Source organism: Monodelphis domestica, chromosome 1 (genome assembly GCF_027887165.1).
Source record: "Monodelphis domestica isolate mMonDom1 chromosome 1, mMonDom1.pri, whole genome shotgun sequence".
NCBI classification, from domain to species: Eukaryota; Metazoa; Chordata; class Mammalia; order Didelphimorphia; family Didelphidae; genus Monodelphis; species Monodelphis domestica.
In genome coordinates this window covers 314,335,307-314,358,688 of record NC_077227.1, presented here as the reverse complement: position 1 = coordinate 314,358,688, position 23,382 = coordinate 314,335,307, and the positions used below count along the sequence as shown (strand labels likewise).

At 34.1% G+C, this 23,382-nt stretch overlaps 1 protein-coding gene and 1 long non-coding RNA gene across 7 annotated transcripts in view; one reads left to right on the top strand and one right to left on the bottom strand.

Moving 5' to 3' along the window:
* Window positions 1-23,382, top strand: part of KIF3A (kinesin family member 3A) — a 50,343-nt gene that overhangs the window by 3,265 nt on the left and 23,696 nt on the right. For all 6 annotated transcript variants that reach the window (XM_056811151.1, XM_056811150.1, XM_007473448.3 and 3 more), the window contains exons 2-8: window positions 1,295-1,568; window positions 5,969-6,113; window positions 15,261-15,345; window positions 16,463-16,568; window positions 18,057-18,196; window positions 18,416-18,613; window positions 20,796-20,970. In XM_056811151.1, coding sequence (XP_056667129.1) covers window positions 1,295-1,568; window positions 5,969-6,113; window positions 15,261-15,345; window positions 16,463-16,568; window positions 18,057-18,196; window positions 18,416-18,613; window positions 20,796-20,970 — 1,123 coding nt within the window. The remainder of the gene's footprint in view (window positions 1-1,294; window positions 1,569-5,968; window positions 6,114-15,260; window positions 15,346-16,462; window positions 16,569-18,056; window positions 18,197-18,415; window positions 18,614-20,795; window positions 20,971-23,382) is intronic.
* LOC103103781 (uncharacterized) overlaps window positions 1-23,382 on the bottom strand; it is a 46,983-nt gene that overhangs the window by 8,012 nt on the left and 15,589 nt on the right. The gene's annotated exons all lie outside the window — the stretch shown is intronic.

Sequence of the window (23,382 nt, the reverse complement as noted above, 5' to 3'; positions counted from 1 at the left end):
ATGGCACAAGCCAGATTTTAAGGAATTTTGAAGTGTCACAAGGAAATAGATATAAGTATAGGCAGTTTTTCCAGTTTCCTGAACTGTAAAATGAGAGGTTAAGAACATATGGCCCCCAAAGTCTCTTCTCTGATGCTTTCTTGCTTTGTGACTCTGTAAAAGTCACTTAATCTCTCAGTCTTGTATCACAGCCTCCGAAACAATACTCTTAGGACACTTAAATTGCTTAGAGCCTTTGCATATCTACATTATTAAGCATTTACTCACCAGATTTCTTTAATAAAATCCCAATGCTCCTTAAAAAACAAACTACCAAAAACCAAACTGTAATTATGACTTTTTGCAAGAAACTTACAGATTTGTCATTTGCTGATTCATTCAGCAGAAATCTGTCTCCTAACTCACTAGCTTTATCTCTTGTCCGGAAACCACTACAAACCTTTCTTAATTTCACTAATGCTTTCCTTCTGTTGATCTTGAGAGCAAATACTGTCTCTTTATATCCTCAACTTTTATTGAGGTGCTTGGCACATAGCAGATGTTTGATAAATGACCAGCAAAAAAAGGATATGATCCTAATGTATAAAAAATCAGACTATCTGATTTACTGATCAAATGCCAAAGCAATAGTTAATATATTTCTTGACCAAAAGCTTGCTTTTCTTTTTAATTAAGTGATAATAAATGTTTGTTCTTGGTACTGTGTATAGAAAGACAAAATTGAAACTGTACTCTGTCTTCAAAGAGCTTACCCTCTAAGGTGGAGAAGAGGAAGAAACAGTGGGTGCATAGAGATAATTCACAGAGAGAAAGTACTCTATTGGAGGAATTTAGCTTCCATTAGAATTTGATTTCTTAGCTGAACCTTGAAGGAAGCTTAGTTTTCCAAAAGATTGGTGAAGAGAAAGTACCTAAACTACTTTTCTGGGTGGCAAGATTTGGAAAATATTTACATGGTAATTGTGGGGAAGCATTTATTTATTTATTTATTTATTTATTTTAACCCTTACCTTCCATCTTGGAATCAATACTAGGAATTGGTTCCAAGGCAGAAGAATAGTAATGGCTAGGCAATGAGGGTTAAGTGACTTGTCCAGTGTCACACAGCTAGGGAGTGTCTGAGCACAGATTTGAACCTAGGACCTCTAGTCTCTAGGCCTGGCTTTTAATCCACTGAGCCACCCAGAATTCCCCGAAACATTTTTCTTAATGACAAGAAAGTCTCACATTGAAAATCATTCCAATATGTGTAAGATTAATGTTGATTTTGTTTATTTGTTTTATTTTGGTTTAGATCAACAAATCAGAGAAGCCTGAAAGTTGCGACAATGTCAAAGTTGTTGTTCGATGTCGACCCTTCAACGAGAGAGAAAAAGCAATGTGCTACAAATTGTCTGTTAATGTGGATGAGATGAGAGGAACTATTACTGTGCACAAAACAGATTCTTCCAACGAACCTCCAAAGACATTTACATTTGACACAGTTTTTGGACCAGATAGTAAACAACTTGATGTTTACAACCTAACAGCAAGACCCATTATTGATTCTGTGCTAGAAGGCTACAATGGTAAATGATTTTATTTCACTTTTAAATTAGAGAATTATGTATTTTAAAAACATAAGTGTTAAACAATACTATTTGAACATTATAAAAGGATTTTTCACCTATGGAATTTAATTGTTAATCTGTTATTCAACAAATATTAAGCCTTTAATACATCAATAGTAACTTAATAAATAATGGAAAATCCTTTTTTTTTTTCTTAAACCCTTACCTTCCATCTTGAAATCAATACTCAGTATTTGTTCCAAGGCAGAAGAGTGTTAAGGGATAGGCAATGGGGGTTAAGTGATTTTCCCAGAGTCACACAGCTGGGAAGTGTCTGAGGTCAGAGTTGAACTCAGGTCCTCCCATGTCTAGGCTTGCCTCTCAATTCACTGAGCTACCCAGCTGCCCCCAGAAAATCTTGATATATATATATAGAATATAATCTTTTGCCCATTACAGTTTGTATTTATTATATTAGTCACATGTGGATTATCCACATTGTGGATTGTACATAGCAAATGTACAGCAAACTTCTTTGGTGACTCCATTTTGGGGGGGGGGGTTCTGATATATTTTTTTAAAGTTAGAATTTTTTCCATGGTTACATGATTCATGATTTTTTCCCACCCCTCTTCCCCTCCCCCATCTTGGAGCTGACAAGCAATTCCTCTGGGTTATACATGTATCATGGACTCCATTTCTTTAATGGGTATTTGTTCAAGAATGGTAACTGAAATATAGTAATTGCTTTATCTGTAAAGAGAATTCTTTAAGATTGTTATTGACCTGATTAAAACACTAATGATACATCCCTTCTGAAAAAATTGTGATGTATTCTGAATATTAGTGATTTTTGTATTATCACTAGCCATGGTGACTTGAAGTAATATATTAATTTTCTACAAATATTTCACCTACTAACCTACTTTGCACATGTAGTGCTTATAGTACTTAGTATTTGTTGATAATACCATAACAGAACAAAGTGAATTTCTCATTTCATTTGAACTTTTTTCCTTTAGAGACAGTCAGAAAGATGGCTGTAAAAATTATTGCTATCACACTAGTAAGATATGGAGAATACTTGAAAAGTATTTGTTGTTTTATTCAAATAATGGATTTACCACCTGAACACAGGTGGCATGAAAATTTAGATAAAGCTAACAAAAATGGACAAGAGTAAAACATTAATCATGCTATCATCATTGGACAAATAGACTAGCAAATCCATGACAACTGACCATCATACCTATAAATGTGGTGAGATTGATGAGAATAACAATTGAAAAAGAGGCTGCTGAGATTGGGAAGTATTTACTCAAATATGCCTTGTGATAGAAAAACTTAAGGCTGAACATGAGAGTGATATCTCCTTTGATAACTCCCTGTGGAAATTTGAGAACAGCAAATTTGATGTGACTATCACTGATGCTCCCGAATCCAGAGACTTTATCAAGAACAATATTAGAAGCATATGACTGGCTAATTATGCTATCCTGATTATTACTACTGGTATGGGTGAATTTGAAAGAAGTATCTCAAAGAATGGGAAGACCTTTGAGCGTGTCCTTCTGTCATATACACTAGGTATGAAACAACTCATTGCTGGTGTTTACAAAATGGATTCCACTAAGCCTCTCCATGGCTAGAAGAGATGTGAGGAAATTGTCCAAGAAATAAATATTTGCAGTAAACATGCTGGAATCAAACTCTTAATATACCTTGGTTCAAGGAATAGAATGTCTTTTTTATGGATGACAGTGCTAATAGAATTACTCTGCTTGAAGCTTTGGATTTATTGCATCTTGCTAGCAGTTTGTGGTTTATTCCTCCAAGATGTTCACAAGATTGGTGAACTTTGTACTTTGTGGGCCAAATGAACATTGTTATAAAGACAAGCATAGTGGTGACTTTTGCCTCAATCAATGTTGTAATCAAAGGTAAAGCCTTTTGAAATGTACCATGAAGCTTTTTTTTTTAAACCCTTAACCTTTTTTTAGAATCAATACTAAGTATTAACTCGAAGGCAGAAGGGCAGAAAGGGCTAGGCAAGGGGGATTAAGTGACTTGTCCAGGGTGACACAACCACAAAGTGTCTAAAGTCAGATTTGAACGCAGGACTTCCTGTCTCTAAGCCTGGCTCTTTATCAACTGAGCCACCTACCTGTCTCCTCACCATGAAATTTTGAGTGAGGCTATGCCTGGGAATAATGTTGGTTTCATTGTCAGGAATGTGTCTTATCAAAGATGTCCTCTGTGATAATATAGCTAGGGATAACAAGAATGACCCACTGACAGAAGCAGTTGGCTTCAGTGGTCAGTGAAGGTCACTTAACTAAAACATCTAGCTTGTTCTAAATGATCACACTGCTCACAGCAAATTTGCTGAGCCAAAGGAGAACATTCATTATTGTTCTTGTTGGAAGCTGGAGAATGGCCCTAAATTCTTGAAATTTAGTGATGCTACATCATCTGTGTGGTTATAGACAAGCTCATATGTGTCAAGAGCTTCTCTAATAATCCTTACCAGGGTCATTTTGCTGTCCGTGATATGAGATATGAGATAGACTGTTGCAATTGATTTCATCAAGACAGTTGGCAAGACGGCTGCTGGACTTGGCAGTATCACAAATTCTTTAAGGTTCAAGAGGCTAAATATTTATTGTTTCCCCTTATTAGATTGTGAGCTTCTTGAGGTCAAAGACTATTTTTTGCCTCTTTTTTTAGAACCCAGTGCTTAGTACGGTGCCTGGCACAAAGTAAATAAGTATTAATTTTTTATTGATTAATTGAATTCCTGCCACTCTAAGTCTTCTTATTCAGTGATAGAAGAACTGAACTATTTTGTCTCAGCTGACCAAAGAAGTTTACTGTAAAAAGACTGATTAGTGATTGAAACATACTGTAAAAGTTTCAGGAGGAAAATAATGTTTTTGTGGATCATTTGTTTCTTTGAAGTTTTAAGTTACTAATTTTTAGAATAGTAATTTTAAAATTGAGACTACTTGACCAAAAATCTGGCATATGGGCATATATACTAAGTATTGGTTCCAAGGCAGAACAGTGGTAAGGACAAGGCAATTAAGGTTAAATGGCTTGTTCAGGGTCACACAGCTAGGAAAGGTCTGAGGCCAGATTTTAACCCATATCTCTAGGTGTGGTTTTCTTATCCACTGAGCTATCTACCAGTCCTACTTTGTATATTTTTAAAATGTGTTCCCTATGCCTTCAAATACTTTCCATTCCCTTCTTTTTCCTCTGTTTAAAGCCTATACAACTAATTTGGAACTATGACCAAAGGCCTTTAAAAGACTGTCTGTCTTTTGACCCAGCCATACCACTGCTGGGTTTATATCCCAAAGAGATAATAAGGAAAAGGACTTGTGCAAAAATATTTATAACCGCACCGTTTGTGGTGGCAAAAAATTGGAAAATGAGGGGATGCCTTTTGATTGGGGAACAATGGCTGAACAAATTGTGTTATCTGTTGGTGATGGAATACTATTATGCTGAAAGGAATAATGAACTGGAGCAATTCCATGTGAACTGGAACAACCTCCAGGAATTGATGCAAAGTGAGAGGAGCAGAACCAGGAGAACATTGTACACAGAGATGGATACATTGTGGCACAATTGAATATAATAGACTTCTCTACTAGCAGAAATGCAATGATCCAGGACAATTCTGAGGAATTTATGAGAAAGAATGCTATTCACATCCAGAGAAAGAACTATGGAAGTAGAAACAGAAGAAAAACAACTGCTTGATCACATAGTTCGATGGGGATCATTGGGAATGTAGACTCTTAAGTGATCACCCTAATGCAAATATTAATAATATGGAAATAGGTCTGGATCAATGACACATGTAAAACCAAGTGGAATTGCTTGTTGGCAACGGGAGTAGGGTGGAAGGAGGGGAGGGAAAGAACATAAATCATGTAACCATGGAAAAATATTCTAAATTAAGTAATTAAATAAAAAAAATCCTATGGTAACATATTGCCAACTCTATGAAACCTACCTTGATTTCCCTGTCCTCTCAGACCTAACAAAGTGCTTGGTATACTTTCTTATTCCATAATATTATGTTGTTTATAATTAACTTTATGCTTTATCCTTCTTCAATCAGTGAATTCATTGAGAGAAGGATTGTTTTTGTTTTCTTTCTTGTATTTATATCCCTAACTCAGCACAGGCCTGGCACATAGTAGAGACTTAGTTTATAAATACTTATTAATTAACTTTATGAGGCATTGTACTAGATTGTAAGTTTACTGAGTGCGGGAACTTAACTTAGCTAATGTTTATTTCCTATAGTGTCTAATGCAGTGTTTACAAACTTTAGATGCTTAATAAAATGTTAGTTGAATTTGAATTTTGAATATCTTTAGAGTAAATTTTTTTTTCTATTTCAGGTACTATATTTGCATATGGACAGACTGGAACTGGCAAAACATTTACCATGGAAGGTGTACGAGCTGTACCTGAACTTAGAGGAATTATCCCAAATTCATTTGCTCATATATTTGGTCATATTGCAAAAGCAGAGGGGGATACAAGGTAAAACAAACAAGCAAAAAGACCCTTTTTAAAAAAAACATCGCTCTGCTTTTTTTTTTTTTTAAACCCTTACCTTCTGTCTTGGAATCAATACTGTGTATTGGCTTCAAGGCAGAAGAGTGGTAAGGGCTAGGCAATGGGGGTCAAGTAACTTGCCCAGGGTCACACAGCTAGGAAGTGGCTGAGGCCAGATTTGAACCTAAGACCTCCCATCTCTAGGCCTGGTTTTCAATCCACTGAGCTACCCAGCTGCCCCCCTCTCTGCTTATTTTTAAATTAAAATCTTTTTAAGTAGGTAGATATTGATTTTGAGGTTGTCATTCATATTTATTTAATTTCACTAGGTAGAAACCTGATTATTTTCCCAAGTATTTGGCCTTCATTTCAGCCACTATTCATTAAATCCTTACTTTAGCTGCCAGGCTTTTGGGCTGGGGCTATAATGACAAAAAGAAAATTGCTTGTCCTCAAGGAGCTTGTATTCAATTGGTGAGAAATAATATATGGATAGTAGGTAAATACAAAATACAGTGAATTGACTTGTGATTTCATTGCAGTTAGTTGGAAAGATAGGTTGGAGCTAGGGCTAGGGGCTAGACCTTCTCTCTCATTGATTTAAGAAATACCTAAGTGATGGCGAAACTCCTATCAATGTACCTTACTTAGACTTTATATAGTTGCCTAGAGCATTGTTTGGTGCTTATCTGACTCTAGACCTATGCTTTGAAACTCAGGCACTTGAAGAGGAAGAACTATTTCAGACATGGGGCATAGCCTATGAAAAAATAAGGAAATAGGAGATAGAATGTCATATATGGAGGAATAATAAATATTCCGGTTTGCTAGGAATATAGATGGTTGAAGGGTGATTAATGTGAAATCACTCTAAAAAGATAGGTTGGAGCCCAACTGTAATAAAACTTCAAGTTGGAATTTGTATTTTATCCTAGAGCAATAGAAAACCACTGAAGCTTCTTGAGCAAAGAAGTGACATATTTTGTGCTTTAAGAATATCAGTTTGGCATCTCTGGAGAGGATCCATTTGAGGTAGGAGATCCTAGAGGCAGCTATACCAATTAGGAGACAATTGCAATAATTTAAGTGAAGCTAAGAGGGTATGAACCAAGGGGGAAGTCTTATGTATAGAAAGAAAAGGGTGGATATGAAAGATTTTTTGCATGAACTCAGAATAGACACAAGAGTCACCTGAATACAAATGATCATTTGAACTCATGGGAGCTAATGTCCTCACTGCTAGAAAGTGTAGAGACAGGAAAAGAGGATCCAAGACAAAACCTTTAGTTAGGTAGATAGGACACAGGTGGTGGTGGTGATGATGATGATAGCTAGCCTTTATATAGCACTGTAATATTTGCAAGGTTCTTTGCAAAGTTTATCTTGTTTTATCCTCACAACAATACTGGGAGGTACGTGGGTGCTATTATTACCCCCATTTTACTGATTAGGAAAGAAACTCAGAGGTTAAGTAGCTTACCAGAGTTACTCAGCCAGGAAGTGTCTGAGGTGAATTTTGAACTCAGTCTGACTCCAGCAAAGGAGGCAGAGGCAGAGCAGAAGTCAAAAGGCAGAAGAAAGAACCAAATGAGTAGTATCATGAAAACCCAGAGAGAAGATGGTGGTTATAGCCATATCCTGTAGATCAAGAAGGGCAGAAAAAGTAGACAGCTTTTTGTAGTTTATGTGGAGATAAAGGATGATAGCTTGTGGGAATAGAAAGATTGTGAAGGTTTTTTAGGATAAGGGGATACATTGGTATGTTGATAGGAATCTTGGAAGGGAGAGAATGAAGATTTAGAGAAAGAAAGTGAAAAAAGATATGATTTTAGGGGCAGTTTTCTGGATGAGATGGGAAGGGCATAAATAAAAGAATGAGGATGTAAATATTGGGGTCAGCCTTTACTTGGAGAAGGGTTTTACCTCTCTAATCAGAGATTGGAGTAAAAGAAGAAACTGGGGGATGGGTTATGACAAGGAGTTTTAAACTTAGAGTAAGACAAAGAGGTAGTAATAACTCAGGGCAGATGATCTGTTTTCTCAGTAAAGTATAAGAGGTCTTCTGAGAAGGACAAGGTATGCAGGAGGCTGAAGGTGAAAAGAGAAGGTTTGGAAGATGTACTAGGGAATGTGGAAGAGTAAAAGGATTGCTTTCTAAATGGTGAGTGAAAACAGATTAGATAGCAGTTAGTAGACCATTCAGCATTGTTGTATACCTTATCCTGGCATTCTTCAGCTTTGTTTGTTTAGGAGTAAAGATGCCAAAGGGTGGGGATGATCCAAGATTTGGATTTGGTAAAATGAAGGAGTAAATTTGAACTGTTTAAAGTCAAGAGAAGCAAGTGAAGTCAGGACAGGGGTGATGGCCTGGATGAACAATGAGGAGCTTATGGTCTAGATGAATCAGTTTAGGGATGAAGCACAGAATGAGAGGTCAGATAGATTTTCATAGTTCTCAATCAAAGAAGTGGAACACATGTAGATAATGCTGAGATGATCCCTATCTTACTGAGGTGGAGTGGAATTGGAGGTCATGGAAGGTTAGGAAGTTGAAGAACTGAGAGGCTAGGATATTTGTGGGAACATCAACTTATATATTGACATTCCTTAATATGAGGACAGAAACTGTGGTGGAGAGACATTGTGAGCTATGTTTGACCTAATATTTTATCACAATCATATACCACAACTTGTTCAGCCATTTCCCAAATAATGGGCATACCCTCAATTTTTAATTCTGTACTACCACAAAAGGAGCCGCTATAAATATTTTTGTATATACAGATCATTTTCTTTTTTCTTTGATCTCTTTGGGGTACAGACCTAGTAGTAGTATTGCTAGGTCACAGTTTTATAGTCCATTGGGCATAGTTCCACATAGTTCTCTAGAAGAGTTGAATCAGTTCCACCAACAGTGCCTGTTTTTTCTACATTTCCTCCAACATGTGCCAGTTTTCCTTTTCTGTCAGATTAATCAATCTGATAAATGAGGTGATATCTTAAAGTTGTTTTAATTGGTATTTCTCTAATCATAGTGATTTAGAGAATTTTTCATATGATTACAAATGACTGATTTCTTCTTCTGAAAACTTCCTGTTCATATCTTTTAACCACTTATCAATTGGAGAATGACTTGTATTCTTATCATTTTGATTAAGTTCTCTATATATTTACGAAATATCTATCTTAAGAAATTTGCTATAAAATCTACCCCCATTTCCCTGCTTTCCTTCTACTCTTGGCTGCATTGTTTTTTATGTTAAACTTTTTAAATTTCAATGCTCTATCTCATTTGGTTATAAATACTTCTTTTATACATAAATCTTGACAGGAGAATATTACATGTTCCCCTAATATGCTTATCATATCATCCTTTATGTCTAAATCATGTCCCCATTTTGACTGTATCTCAGTATATGGTGTAAATTGTTGGTCTGTATCTAGTTTCTGCTGAACTGCTTTCCAGTAATTTTTGTCATATAGTGAGTCCCTTGTCCAAAATGCTTGCATCTTTGCATATATCAAACACTAGATTTCTGCGATCATTTTCTGCTATGTATTGTGTACCTTAAATCTGTTCCATTGGTTCATCATTCTATTTCTTAACCTGTACCAGATTATTTTGATGATTATCATTTTGTAATAGTTTGAGATCTGATACTGCCAAGCTACCTTCCTTCACATTTTTTCATTGATCCTCTTGATGTTTTTTACCTTTTGTTCTTCCATGTGAATTTTGTTATTTTTTTCCTAATGCTCTAACATTTTTGTTGTTTGGTATATAGAATTGTCATTTTTATTATATTGGCTCAATCTATCCATAAACAATATTTCTTCAGTTCAGATCCAACTTTATCACTGTAAAAAAAAGTTTTTAAATTGTCTTCTTATATAGCTTTTGAGTTTTGCTTGGCAGATAGTCTCCCAAGTATTTTATATTGTCTGCAATTATTTTACGTGGATTTTCTCTTCCTATCTCTTCCTGCTAGACTTTGTTGGTAATACAGAAGAATGCTAATGATTTATGTGGGTTTATTTTATATCCTGCAACTTTACTCATTTGTTAAAATTATGAGGCTGATAGTAGCTTAATAACTTTATTAAATCAAAGTAGTAGTAGTGGTAGTGGTAGTGGTAGTGGTGAAAGTAGGGGAGGTAGAGAGATACTTAGCTTTCATAATCTATGGTCACCATTTATGAACCTTTAGCTGAACTCTGACAAGGATAAATTCTGCTCTCCACACTCTTGCCAAAAGAAATCCAGACTCGCTTCTTGTCTGAATTTATTAGCTTTTTTTCTCTGTCCACTAATTCTTAACACTTCACATCCCAGGAACCAATTATAGTTTCTTAATTTGCCTGGGCCACCTGGGCAGTGTCTGTGGAATCAGTTTCCTGTCTCATTGGTTCCTTGATTTTTTAACTTCTTTTCTCTGAGGGCTTATGTATACCTGAATTTACTCAATGGTATTTGACCTCCAGGTCACTGAGAGATGATGTTAAAATGGTGACACTGGAAAGAGAAATTTGCTTCTAACAAGTTATTATTTCAATTAGTTTTTTAGTTGATTCTCTAGAATTCACTAAGTATATCATCATATCATGTGAAAAGAGCAATAATTTTGTTTTCCTCTTGCTTATTATAATTTTGATTTCTTTTTCTTGTTTTATTTCTATAGCTAGCATTTCTAGAACAATATTGAATAATAGTAGTGATAATGGGTATCTTTGCTCTTTTTGGGAAGGCTTCCAGCTTGTCCTTGTTATAGACAATGCTTACTGATGGTTTTAAATAGATATTACTTAAAATTTTTAAGGAAAGCTCCATTTATTCCTATGCTTTCTCATGTTTTTAATAGGAATGAGTATTGAATTTTGTCAGGGTTTTTTTTTTTTTGCATCTATTGAGATTATCATATGACTTGTTGGTTTTATTATTGATATGGCCAGTTATGCTGATAGTTTTTTTTATATTGAACTATCCCTACATTCCTGCTGTAAATCTTATCTGATCATTGTATATGATCTTTGTGATATATTGCTGCAATTCCTTTGCTTAGAACTTTATTTAAACTTTCTGCATCAATATTCATTAGAGAAATTGGTCAATAATTTTCTTTCTGTTTTTGCTCTTCCTAGTTTAGGTATTAAAGCCATATTTGTATCATAAAAGGAATTTGGTGTAGGATTCCATCTTTGCCCATTTTTCCAAATAGTGTATATAGTTTTGGAATTTGTTCTTTAAATGTTTGGTAGAATTTGTGAATCCATCTGGTCCTAAGAATTTTTTCTTAAGTTGCTCATTGATGGTTTGTTCAATTTCTTTTTTGAAGATAGGGTTATTAAAGTATTCTATTTTCTCTTCTATTAATCTGGGCAATTTATGTTTTTGTAACTATTCATCCATTTCAATTAGATTGTCAGATTTATTAGCATATCATTGGTCAATATAGCTCCTAATGATTGCTTTAATTTTCTCTTCTTTGGTAGTGAATTTACCCTTTTCATTTTTGATACTTGGTAATACTTTTGATAATATGGTTTTCTTTTTAAAATATAGTTAATCCATCTGTTGTTTCTCTATTTTATTTTATTGGTTTGTTATCTCATTGTTGCCACTTCTCTTTAATGAAAGTATTCATTGTTTCTGTGATTTCTTCTTTGACCCACTTATTCTTTAGAATTAGATTATTTTGTTTCTAATTTTTAATCTTATGTTTCCATAGCCATTGATTGAATATACATTTTATAGCAGTATGATTTGAAAAGGATGCATTTAATTTTTCTGAATTTGTGACATTTTTATGCCCTAATACATGGACAGTTTTTGTGAAGATGCCATGTACAGTTGAGAAAAAGATACATTCCTTTCTATTCCCATTCAGTTTTCTACAGAAGTTTATCATATCCAACTTTTCTAAAGTTCTGTTCATAATCTTAACTTCTTTTTTTGTTTATTTTTATGGTTAAATATATCTAGTTCTGAGAGGAGAAAGTTGAAGTCCTTAATATAGTTTTAAAGTCTTTATTTAATTTTTCCTTTAAGAATTTAGATGCTATGCCTTTTGGTGTACATATATTTAGTATTGATATTACTTCTATGGTACCTCTTTGCAAAATGTAGTTTCTCTCTCTCTCTCTCTTTTAATTTGTTCTATTTTTGCTTTTGCTGTGTCTGAGATCATGATTGCTATTGTTTTTTTACCTTATCCAAAACATAATAGATTCTGTTCTAGCCCCTTATTTTTACTCTGTACATCTGTTTCAAGTGTATTTCTTGTAAACAGCATATTGTTAGATTCTGATTTTTAATTTGTTCTGCTACTTCTGTTTTATGTATGAGTTCATCCTATTCACATTCACAGTTATAATATTAGCTATGTATTTCCTTCTATTCATTTTTCCCCATTTATTCTTCTCTTTCTCTCTTTTTACCCTGTCTCTCAGAAATCTGTTTTGCTTCTTATCACTACTTCTCTTAACCTGTCTTCCCTTCTATCACCTCTTGTCACCTTTTCTTATTATTTTTCCCTCCTACTTCCCTAGGGGGTAAGATAGATTTTTATATCCAACTGAATGTGTTTTTTATTCCCTCTTTGAGCCAATTCTGATGAGAGTAAGGTTCAAGCATTGGCTGCTGCCCTCTGATCTTCCTCTCTCCATTGTAAAAGGTTCCTTTTGTGCCTCTTTTAAGTGAGATAATTTTCCTCATTATTCCTCTCCCTTCCCCCTTCTCCTATTGCATTACTCTTTCTCACCCTTTAATTTAACTTTTTAAAAATCCTCCCATCATTGCTCATGCTCTCCATTTATGTATACTCCTTCTAAATATCCTATTAATGATAAAGACCTTAGAAATTACAATTATCTTCTTCCCACATAGAAATATAAGCATTTAACTTTATTGAATCCTTTATGATTTCTCTTTCATATTTACCTTTTTATACTTTTCTTGAACCTTTATTTGAAAGTCAAGTTTTTAAATTCAGCTCTAGTTTTTTCAGCAAAAATGTTTAAAAGTCCTCTAATTAAATCCATCCAGTCCCCCCCCCCCCAAAAAAAAAATAGACTCAGTTTTCCTGGGTAGCTGATCCTTGGTTATAATCTTAGTTCTTTTGCCTTCCAAAATATCATATTCCAAGCCCTCCAATCCTTTAATGTGGAAGCTGCTAAATCTTGTGTTATCCTGACTTCATGATATTTCAGTTGTTTTTTTCTGGCTGCTTCCAATAGTTTCTCCTTGATCTGGGAGCTCTATAATTTGCCTAAAATATTCCTCAGAGTTTTCATTTTGAGATTTTTCAGGAGGCAATTGGTGGATTCTTTCCATTTTTATTTTACTCCTCAGATTTAAGATGTTGGGCCGGTTTTCCTTGATGATTGATAGTCTAATAATTCTTAAATTATCTCTCCTTGAACTATTTTGTAGGTCAGTTATTCTTCTGATGAGATATTTCACATTTTCTTCTATTTTTTTCATACTTTTGACTTTGTTTTTTGATGTCTCGTGGAGTCATTAGTTTCCAGTTGACCAATTCTAATTTTTAAGAAGTTATTTTCTTCAGGTAACTTTTGTACTTTTTTCCATTTGTTCAATTCTGCTTTGATGAATTTTTGTTTCTTCTTTTCTATTTGACCTAGTCTGCTTTTTAGGAAATTCTTTAATGAGTTTTCATGCTTCTTTTTACCATTAGTCCAATTCTGTTTTATAAGATGTTATTTTTTCTTCAGCGTTGGTGCCTCTTTAACAAGCTGTTAACAATCTTTTCATAATGTTCTTGCATCATACTCATTCCTTTTCCCAATTTGTCCTCTGTCACTCTTAATCTTTCTTTAACTCTTCTAGGAATTCTCATTGGCCCTAGGGCAAAATGTTAACGCTTTGCTTTAAGACTTTTTTTTTGGTAGCTGTTTTCATATTGTTATCTTCTTCTGAGCTTATATCTTGGTCTTCCTTGCCAGCTTTTTATGTATAATAATTTTTTTGTTGTCCCCCCCAATCTTTTTTTTTTTTTTAAACCCTTACCTTCCATCTTGGAGTCAGTACTGTGTATTGACTCCAAGGCAGAAAGAAGAGTGGTAAGGGCTAGGCAATGAGGATTAAGTGACTTGCCCAAGGTCACTGGGCAGTGTGTGAGGCCAGATTTGAACCTAGGTCTTCCCGTCTCTAGGCCTGGCTCTCAATCCACTGAGCCACCCAGCTGCCCCCATCTAAGGGTCTCTGAATAGCAGATATAAGGGATCCAATTTCCCAGCTATGCAGAGCTGGGTTCAAACAATGCAATACCGTTTTCTCCCAATTCTCACAATCAAATTACCTTTTCTCACAGGAAAGAATTTAGACTAGGGCCATAATTGAATGGAAAGGAAACTAAATTAGTTCCAGCTTTACATCATAAGATTGAATCACTATGGTTTACTTAATTCCCAACCATTTGCAGTCCAAATCTTCTCAGTTCAATTTTCTCACATATGTACATGTCATTTCATTAGAATGTAAAACTCTTGTAGGGCAGTTTTATCTTTGTATCTCTGGGGTTTAGCTAATTTTCCTGGAACAAAGTAGGTATTTCAAAATGTTTATTCATTAATTGGTTGGTTTTAGGTACTAGGGAAGAAGGGAGATTGGCCTTCCTGTCATTGGCTTCTCTTGTAGGTGATGTCCTGACAGTAAGAGGTATTATGTCTGAATATTTGGTTCTACTTGCATTAGGATCCCTAGTAACTAATGAAATCATTCAGAGAGAAGATAGAGAAGGGAGAGGTCCTTGGACAGAGAGAGCCCTTGGGTACAGTCACAGAAACAGATCAGATCTTCACAAAGGATTTTGAAGAGGGGATTGGATAGGTAGCCAGAAGAGAGCAGAGTCAGAAAGATTTTGGAAGGGGACAATATCCAAGAGGAGAAAATGTTCAACCATGTTAAATGTTATAGAATGGGCAATAGAATGGGAACTAAAATCATTGGATTTAACAATTAAATATCATAATTGACCTTTTCATTAGGCACTGGTGTTGGAAATCAAATTGCAGTGACCTGAGAGGTGAATAAATGAATAATAAGTGCAGGAAATAGAGGCAACAAAAGATAGTTGACTTTTTTACAATATTAAAAAAAACATTCACTTTTAGGTTTTTGGTTCGAGTATCTTATTTGGAAATTTATAATGAAGAAGTGCGTGACCTTCTAGGAAAGGATCAGACACAAAGATTAGAGGTGAGGATTCTTTTTAATTTGAATACTCTCAGGTAAGGATTATCTTTCCGATCCAAAAGATTATATAGAAAAATGTTAGAACTAATGGGTACCATCAGAAACCTCTTTATGATGGAAAGAGCTGAGTTAGATCTAGAAAAGTTATGTAACTTAAGTAAGACCATGTATTTAATAAGAAGTGGAGGTGAGACTCCAACTCAGGTTTCCTTACTTCAGATCTAATATTCTTCCCTTGATACCAAGCATCTTCCTCTTGTCAGATTTTAATAGGACAAATTAAATAAATAAATTGAAGTTTTAACTAACTTTAATGTAAAGAGTTTTAGTGTTTTAGCCTAACATTGAGCTCATGACACCGTACTAGCCTCTATAATTGTTTCTGCCTAAACTGGTCTAATTCCCTCTGTAACAGTATTAGAAATCAGTTGGAACAATGTCTACTAAATTTTGAAATGATATTATAACTATTATTATTTGATTTGCTCTAGTATTTTTTAATACCTATATTGGCATTTTACTTCATCCGATAGATGATTTGATTTCATTTTTAAAAGGGTTTCATTTAGAACAGACACTTTCCATTTGAACCAGTAGTAATAGATCACATTTGTTTCCATTAAAAACAGTGTCTTATGCCAATTTTAATGGATGCACAGCCCATTTTGTTTTAAGTAATAATATTAGATTCTGTAGACTCAATCACTTCACCACTTGCCTATGTTCTTTGTGGTAACAGAGAAATGAATATTGACCAGATGAAGAATCACTCTTATGTATTGTGAGGAAATTACTTTTCTCTCATTTTATGACCATGATAGTGACAAAAAAATTCCTCTCTGAGACAAAATAATAATGACCTATATAATATTCAGGTTTTCCCAAGCAACATACCCCTTCTTTTCCTTTGATTCAGCTCATTGCTGAATCAAAAAAATAAAGAACGGGCTAATGAAAAGATGACCAGGTTGGTGAAGAAAACATTTCCCTCCTATTTTAAGGATTATTTAAAGATACTTATGCTTATATTATATCATTGCTACAGTAATTTATAAACAAACACATGGATTATTGATTTAGAAAGTGTCATATATTAGAGGTGTGTAATCTTATTTTTTAGGTTAAAGAAAGACCTGATGTAGGAGTTTACATCAAAGATCTGTCAGCTTATGTGGTAAATAATGCAGATGATATGGATAGAATTATGACATTAGGCCACAAAAATCGTAAGTACAATAATTAATTTGCAATAAATATTTAATATTGAGTAGATTGGTATGATGGTTTTATATAATTTATGCCATGTGAAAGAGACATGATTTTGAGATGTCCTAACAGTTTTTACTGTAGTTATTTATGTGTATTTTTTTTTTCTTAAGCACTTACCCTCTATCTTAGAATCAATGCAAGTATTGATTCTAGAGCAAAAGAGAGGTAGAGGCTAGACAATTGACCTGCTCAGAGTCACACAGATAGGAAGTATCTTAGACTAGATTTGAACCCAGGCCTTTCTGACTCCAGGCCTGGCACTCTCTCCACTTAATCTCCCTGAACAGATTTCTTTTCAGTTATTGACATACAAATGGTGACATCTCTTAGAAACTTTCACATAATTTAATCTCATTAAAGAAAATGAATGTTAACAGAAGATAATTTACATGTACATGTATAAAATTTGTACATGAAATTAAAAAAGTGTTTTGTTAATTTCCCATTTCCTATAACTACATAGTTAAGGCTTAACATTTAAAGCCATTTTATAAATGAAGTATGGACATTTCATTTTTAAAGAACTAAGAATGTTATCACCATAGTGTTTTGCTTTAAAGAAAATCCACTACTGCAAAGATTATACATTTACATTTGCTCCTGTGTCCATTAGTCTATGAAATTACTAAGGATCAGGAAATAACACTTAATGAAATTCTGATTTTATGGCATAAATCAAATACTTGGCTTTTCTCAATACTTCAAATATTTGTGTTTTCATCTGATTGAGTACTCTCTTTACCAGTACAGATCCCAGCTCCTCTATGCCTTAGTAGATGGCTTAATTAGTTGCTGTGGTTGAATCTGTCTGACTTAATTAGGTTGTTTCTTGACAGATGATTGGTTGCTGGATCTGTATATGTGATCCACTCCAGCTTGATATAAGAACTGCCACTGGGATTATGTTTTTTTGGATATCAGGGTCACTTCTATTTCATAATAAGACATCCCAGTGGGTCTTTGGATGAAGGCTTATCTTTTGTTCTTAAGTTTTATAAAATCTGCTTGTAATTTACTTTTGCATTAATTATTAGATGAGATCCTTAGAATGACATTGCTACTTTGGAATAAAGTGAACATAATCTGATTGCTTTTAAAACCTAGCTAAATTAGTTGTGATGTTGTACATATTTTCTTTTTTAACTTTGATACTTTGCCAAGCAGTGATATCAAAGATTAAAATTAAGTATTTTACTCAAAATTTTTTCATTTAAACCTGAGTGGTAGAACAATTCCTTTATAATCAGCATAAAAACCGTTGATTGAAAGGTTTCTAACAATAGTTGAATAAATCCATTATTACCCCTATAATTTAGTAACGAATGTCTTTTTTTGCCTTAATGTCTAATAAAATGTCCTACATATTTAAATCATTATTTAGTTTTAATTTATGCTTTAAGATATTCTTGAACATTTTTTTAGTGATTTTTTTTCTTCTATTAAAGGTTCTGTTGGGGCAACTAATATGAATGAACACAGTTCCCGTTCCCATGCTATATTTACAATTACTATTGAATGTAGTGAAAAGGGTATTGATGGAAATATGCATGTTCGGATGGGCAAATTACACCTTGTAGATCTTGCTGTAAGTATTAAGATACTGATTGAGAATGATATTTTCATCTAATAATTTTAATGGATAATTTTCACTTTCATACAAATGAAAAGGATTAGTGGTATAATTTAGTTTTTAAATTTTTTGAGTTTTTGTTCATTAATTTTTCACTGGAATATTTTAAAATTTCTTTGTTTCTCCTGAATCTACTCTGTTTTTGCACATTAACTCTTCATTCTTCATTATTAGGGTTCAGAAAGACAGGCAAAAACTGGAGCTACTGGACAACGACTGAAAGAAGCAACGAAAATTAACCTTTCACTTTCCACTCTGGGTAATGTAATTTCTGCCTTGGTTGATGGGAAAAGCACTCATGTACCATATCGAAATTCAAAATTGACTCGCCTTCTTCAGGACTCCTTAGGAGGAAACTCAAAAACCATGATGGTAAGAACTTTCTGACTCAATTATAATTTATGTATAACTTGTTTGATGTAGATTCATCTCACAATAGGAGAATAAATATGTCCCTTTTCCCCAATGTGTTCATTCTTTGTGAAATTTCCTGTATCTACTAATAATAGCAATTATGGCATGGAGACAAGTTCTTGGCATAGCATACATTTAAAAAAAATTTTAATTTAAATTTCAGTTTTTCAGTTCCAAATTCTTTTCCTCTCCTTTTTCCTCCATACGTTAGGAAGACAAAGAATAGAATCCATTACACATATGTATATTCCATGACAAAAGGATTTCCACATTAACTAAAGGGAAAAAGCAACAAAAAGAAAAAATGTGGAATGCTTTATGAATTTGAGTGTCATCTTTTAGTCATGCTAATCTCTGTACCACTTTTAGTATTTTTACTGCTAAAGTGAGCACAGTATAAATTAAAAAAAAAAAAAACCCTTACCTTCCGTCTTGGAGTCAATACTGTGTATTGGTTCCAAGGCAGAAGAGTGGTAAGGGCTAGGCAATGGGGGTCAAGTGACTTGCCCAGGGTCACACAGCTGGGAAGTGTCTGAGGTCAAATTTGAACCTAGGACCTCCCGTCTCTAGGCCTGGCTCTCAATCCACTGAGCTACCCAGCTGCCCCCCTCACAGTATAAATTCTAGCATGCTCTACCCTATTTGAATTACATATAACTTTAACATTAGAATCTGCTCTTGTTACAGGGCCAGCCCAATAGTGAGTCATCACCTATAGATTATTTATTAGGTGATGATAAGTTCTTAGACCATGGCTACTCATGAAACAGAGAAAAATAAAATATGGTCCTTATTCCTGCATAGCTTCCTTCCACAGTGATGGTGATAGAATGGCTTAAAAAAAGGAGCTTCTAAGAATCTCAATTTTAAGACCATCTGTAAAGAGATAGAGGGGTGGGCAGTGTGGCATAGTGGACAGAAAATTATCTGAAACCCAGGTAAGTCTGGGTTTGAGTCTGACTTCTGACATGTGTACCTCTGTGCAAATAACCTCTCCTTTAGACAATTCTGTAAGACTTACATTTTCTGAGAAGGTACTGACCTGAATCAGTAGATGATTTGTTTACTTCAGAAATTCAGAAAGGAATAGAAACAGGGCATTTCCTATTGGCAGAGAGAATTCCTCACCCTGTAGCAGTGAAATCAGAGATCCATTCCCTATCCTTTCAACATTAGTTAATAGGTACTCTAAATATGAGATCTTTTTCCAGTGACCAATAAAATCAGCATGTTTTTAGAAAAAGAATTTGTGTTATGGTGAAGCCTCTGGACTGTTTTTTTTTTTAAACCTTACTTACAATACTGTGTATTGGCTCCAAGGCAGAAGAGTGGTAAGGGCTAGACAATGGGGGTTAAGTGACTTGCCCAGGGTCACTGGGCAGTGTCTAAGGCCAGATTTGAACCTAGGACCTCCCATCTCTAGGCCTGGCTTTCAATCCACTGAGCCACCCAACTGCCCCCTCTGGACTCCGTTTGAAGAATAATGCTTTTGAATTCATAAAATAAAAGACGAAGGATTACACAGGAGGCCAATTATTTTTTGAAATAAATATATAATTTTTTCCCATAAAAATGAAAGACAGCACAGGTTCATAGACTACTCAGAAAACTTTATACCCATATATTATAAATTTTTTTTTTGAAGAAAAGGATTGGAAAGCACTGATTATCACAATGTTTATTTTTAAATTCAATTTTAGTTTGTCTTCAGTCAGCAAAAATGTGCCTTCTCTCTTTTTCATCTTGCCCTCCCCAAGGGAAAAAAAAAACCTGTCACAAACATGGACAGTTGAGCAGAACACATTTCCAAATTGGTCATATGTAAAAGAAAAAACAGCTGCAAATATATACATATATAAATTCTGCATTATGAGTCACTTCTCTTTCAGAATCATGATTGTTTATTATACTTATCAGAGTTTTTAAAGTTCCGTCTTTACAATTTTTTAAAATTGTATAAATTATTCTTTTGGTTTTGCTCATGTGGCATCATCAGTTCATCCAAATCTTCCATATGTAATGTAATTTAGTTCCTTTTTCTAGGTCTGGTATCAATATATTAACTGGTATTTATTGCCAAAGGTGCAAATATGTTAAATCTGTTTTCGTTAAATCTGGTTTTTGTGTTCTAATAAAACAGTGTGCAAATATTGGGCCTGCAGACTACAATTATGATGAGACTATCAGTACATTGCGATATGCTAACCGTGCTAAAAATATTAAGAATAAAGCTAGAATTAATGAAGATCCAAAGGATGCTTTGCTTCGGCAGTTTCAGAAAGAAATAGAAGAACTCAAAAAAAAGCTTGAAGAAGGTAACTACATAGTTTCTTATATGAAACTTAGCATATTAGCATATCAATCAAGAGCTCTAATACAGATCACTGTTAAATATTTGAAATTTAAAAAATTGTTACAATGGAGGTTGACCTTTTAGAAGACATTTCTAGAGGGTAGGGATAATTTGATTCACTTGTATTATTTCAGCAACCATAACTAATTAAATCTTTGTTTTTCAAATTGATTATATTATTGGAAATTAATATTTAACTTTAACAGATAATTGTGACTATTATGAGATTTTTTGTTTGCCTGTATTTTCCAATGTGAAGTTTAAAATTACTATCAATGACTCCAAATATTATTTTTTATAAAGTTTATTAATAATTACTTGAAATAGAAGAAATAAAAAAATAGATGTTCAAAGCCTAATATTCTAACTAAAGTATGACCACGTGTGTAAATTCTGCTGTCTGGCTCTCAGCCTGCTTCAGCAACCGCTTTAAGGGTGTGGGGGTGGGGTGGGGGGGGGGAGACACAGAAAGAGAAAGGGAGACAGGCAGGGAACTGAGTCCTAGGAAGCAAATTCTAACCACACACCAGTAAAGATTTTTAGAATTTTAAATCTCTGTTCATATATACATAGTATATAGATTGTATAGTTATGGCTTTGAGTTAAGATAAAAATCAACTCAGTTATTCTTGATAATGAGATGATGGAAGCATGAATCTTAGGTTATACACCATTTCCTCCAGAAATAGTTTGTATTTGGCTTTGGAAAGTATTTTTGTACTTGGATTTGAATATAGGTATATTAAGTTTGTTGGTTAGTGCTAGGGATTCTGTTTCCAAAAAATAACTAAATAATACTCTGAAAACTTAACTTGGGAAACAGAGAAGCTCTTTAGGTTTTAAGACCTTTTCCACCTACTTTGCTCTTCCCTGCCATTTTATGTTGAGAATAAATGTGTTTCTGTAATTGATGTCAAGCTTTGATCTATTCAGATCTTCCAGGGAGGAGATCAGCATTCAGGATTCACATAAGGCTTTTTTTGTTTATCAAGTAAATAAGGAATTGAGTTATTTAGTCATTGTTTATAGTTAAGTTAGTATATCAACTAGTAATATCAACAAAGCAAATATCTTGCAGAAAATGTGCTATATGTAAATTTGGAAGCAGAATTTGTGGACTTCATAAAGCTACTTAGCTAGCCTACCTTTAGATAATACATATGGAAGTTCAAGGTTTTAAATTTGACCACTAGGTGGTATTTATAACCAGTGTTTTAGAAGCAGATTTTTAAGTCTATAAAATCCCAGAATTCTAATAAATTACAAGCAAAATTCCGTGTTTATATTTATATGGAGCATATTCTTTTATTTTGGTTTTAGTAAGTTTTAGTTCTAGTAAATTTTGCTCAAAGAAGTTTAAATATCTTTAAGTTTACACCTATTAAATGTTTTCATAATTAGAGTAACAGGATAAAAGCCTTTAAAAGTATTGAATAAATGAAAATCACATCAGTGAGAACTGAGATGTCCAGGTGTCATCTGTTTTGCTTTATTTAAAATTATAATCTGGAACCTTATACTCACTAATACTTATTATTGGAGAGAGGACCTTAGATCATCTGTTTACAGAGGAGAAAATAGGCCCATTGAAATTGACTTGTTCAGTCACATAGCTGATACCTATGAATTTTAACCCTGGCCTTCTGACTTTCAGTTCAGTGCCATTCTTCTGTAAAATGCTGCCTCTACTTGTCCATTAATTTGCTAAATCAGTGTGTTGGGATGTACCAGAGAGGGTCACCAAGACTTGTTTTTTAATGACAAGTTGATTTTCTTTACAACTGTTCCCTCTGATTCCTCTTGCTTATATCACTGTAGATAAAACACTTTTGTCTTGTAGCTAGGTGACTCAATAGATAGAGTGGACCTCAAGTCAGAAAGCCATGAATTCAAGTGTGACTTCAGACACCTAAAACTCTGTGACCCTGGGCAAGTCACAAACTGCCTCAGTTTTATTCAACTTTAAAATGGGGATATTAATGTAAATGCCTACCTCTCAGAGTTGTGGGGTTCAAATGATAAATACTTGTAAAAACACTTAAGACCTAGAACGTAATCAGCTCTTAATGTTTATTTACTCATTTCCTTCATTCGATATAATCTATTCTCTTCTTTCCCTATTAATTTATTTTTTTCCTTATATACACACCAAAAACAGAGCCAAGATGCTATCATGTCATACATGAAATACACTTTGTTTTTCCTGTCAGTTACTTTTAAGTGTACTATTGAGATAACTTAAAAGCTGCAAAAGACAATTGCCACTTAATGTGGCTATACAAGGGCACTTAAAGTCCCCTTGGATTTATTAGCTGCCACTAATTCAGCTAACACTTGGGTAAGGGGAGTGACGTCAAGAAATATTTCCTCACCC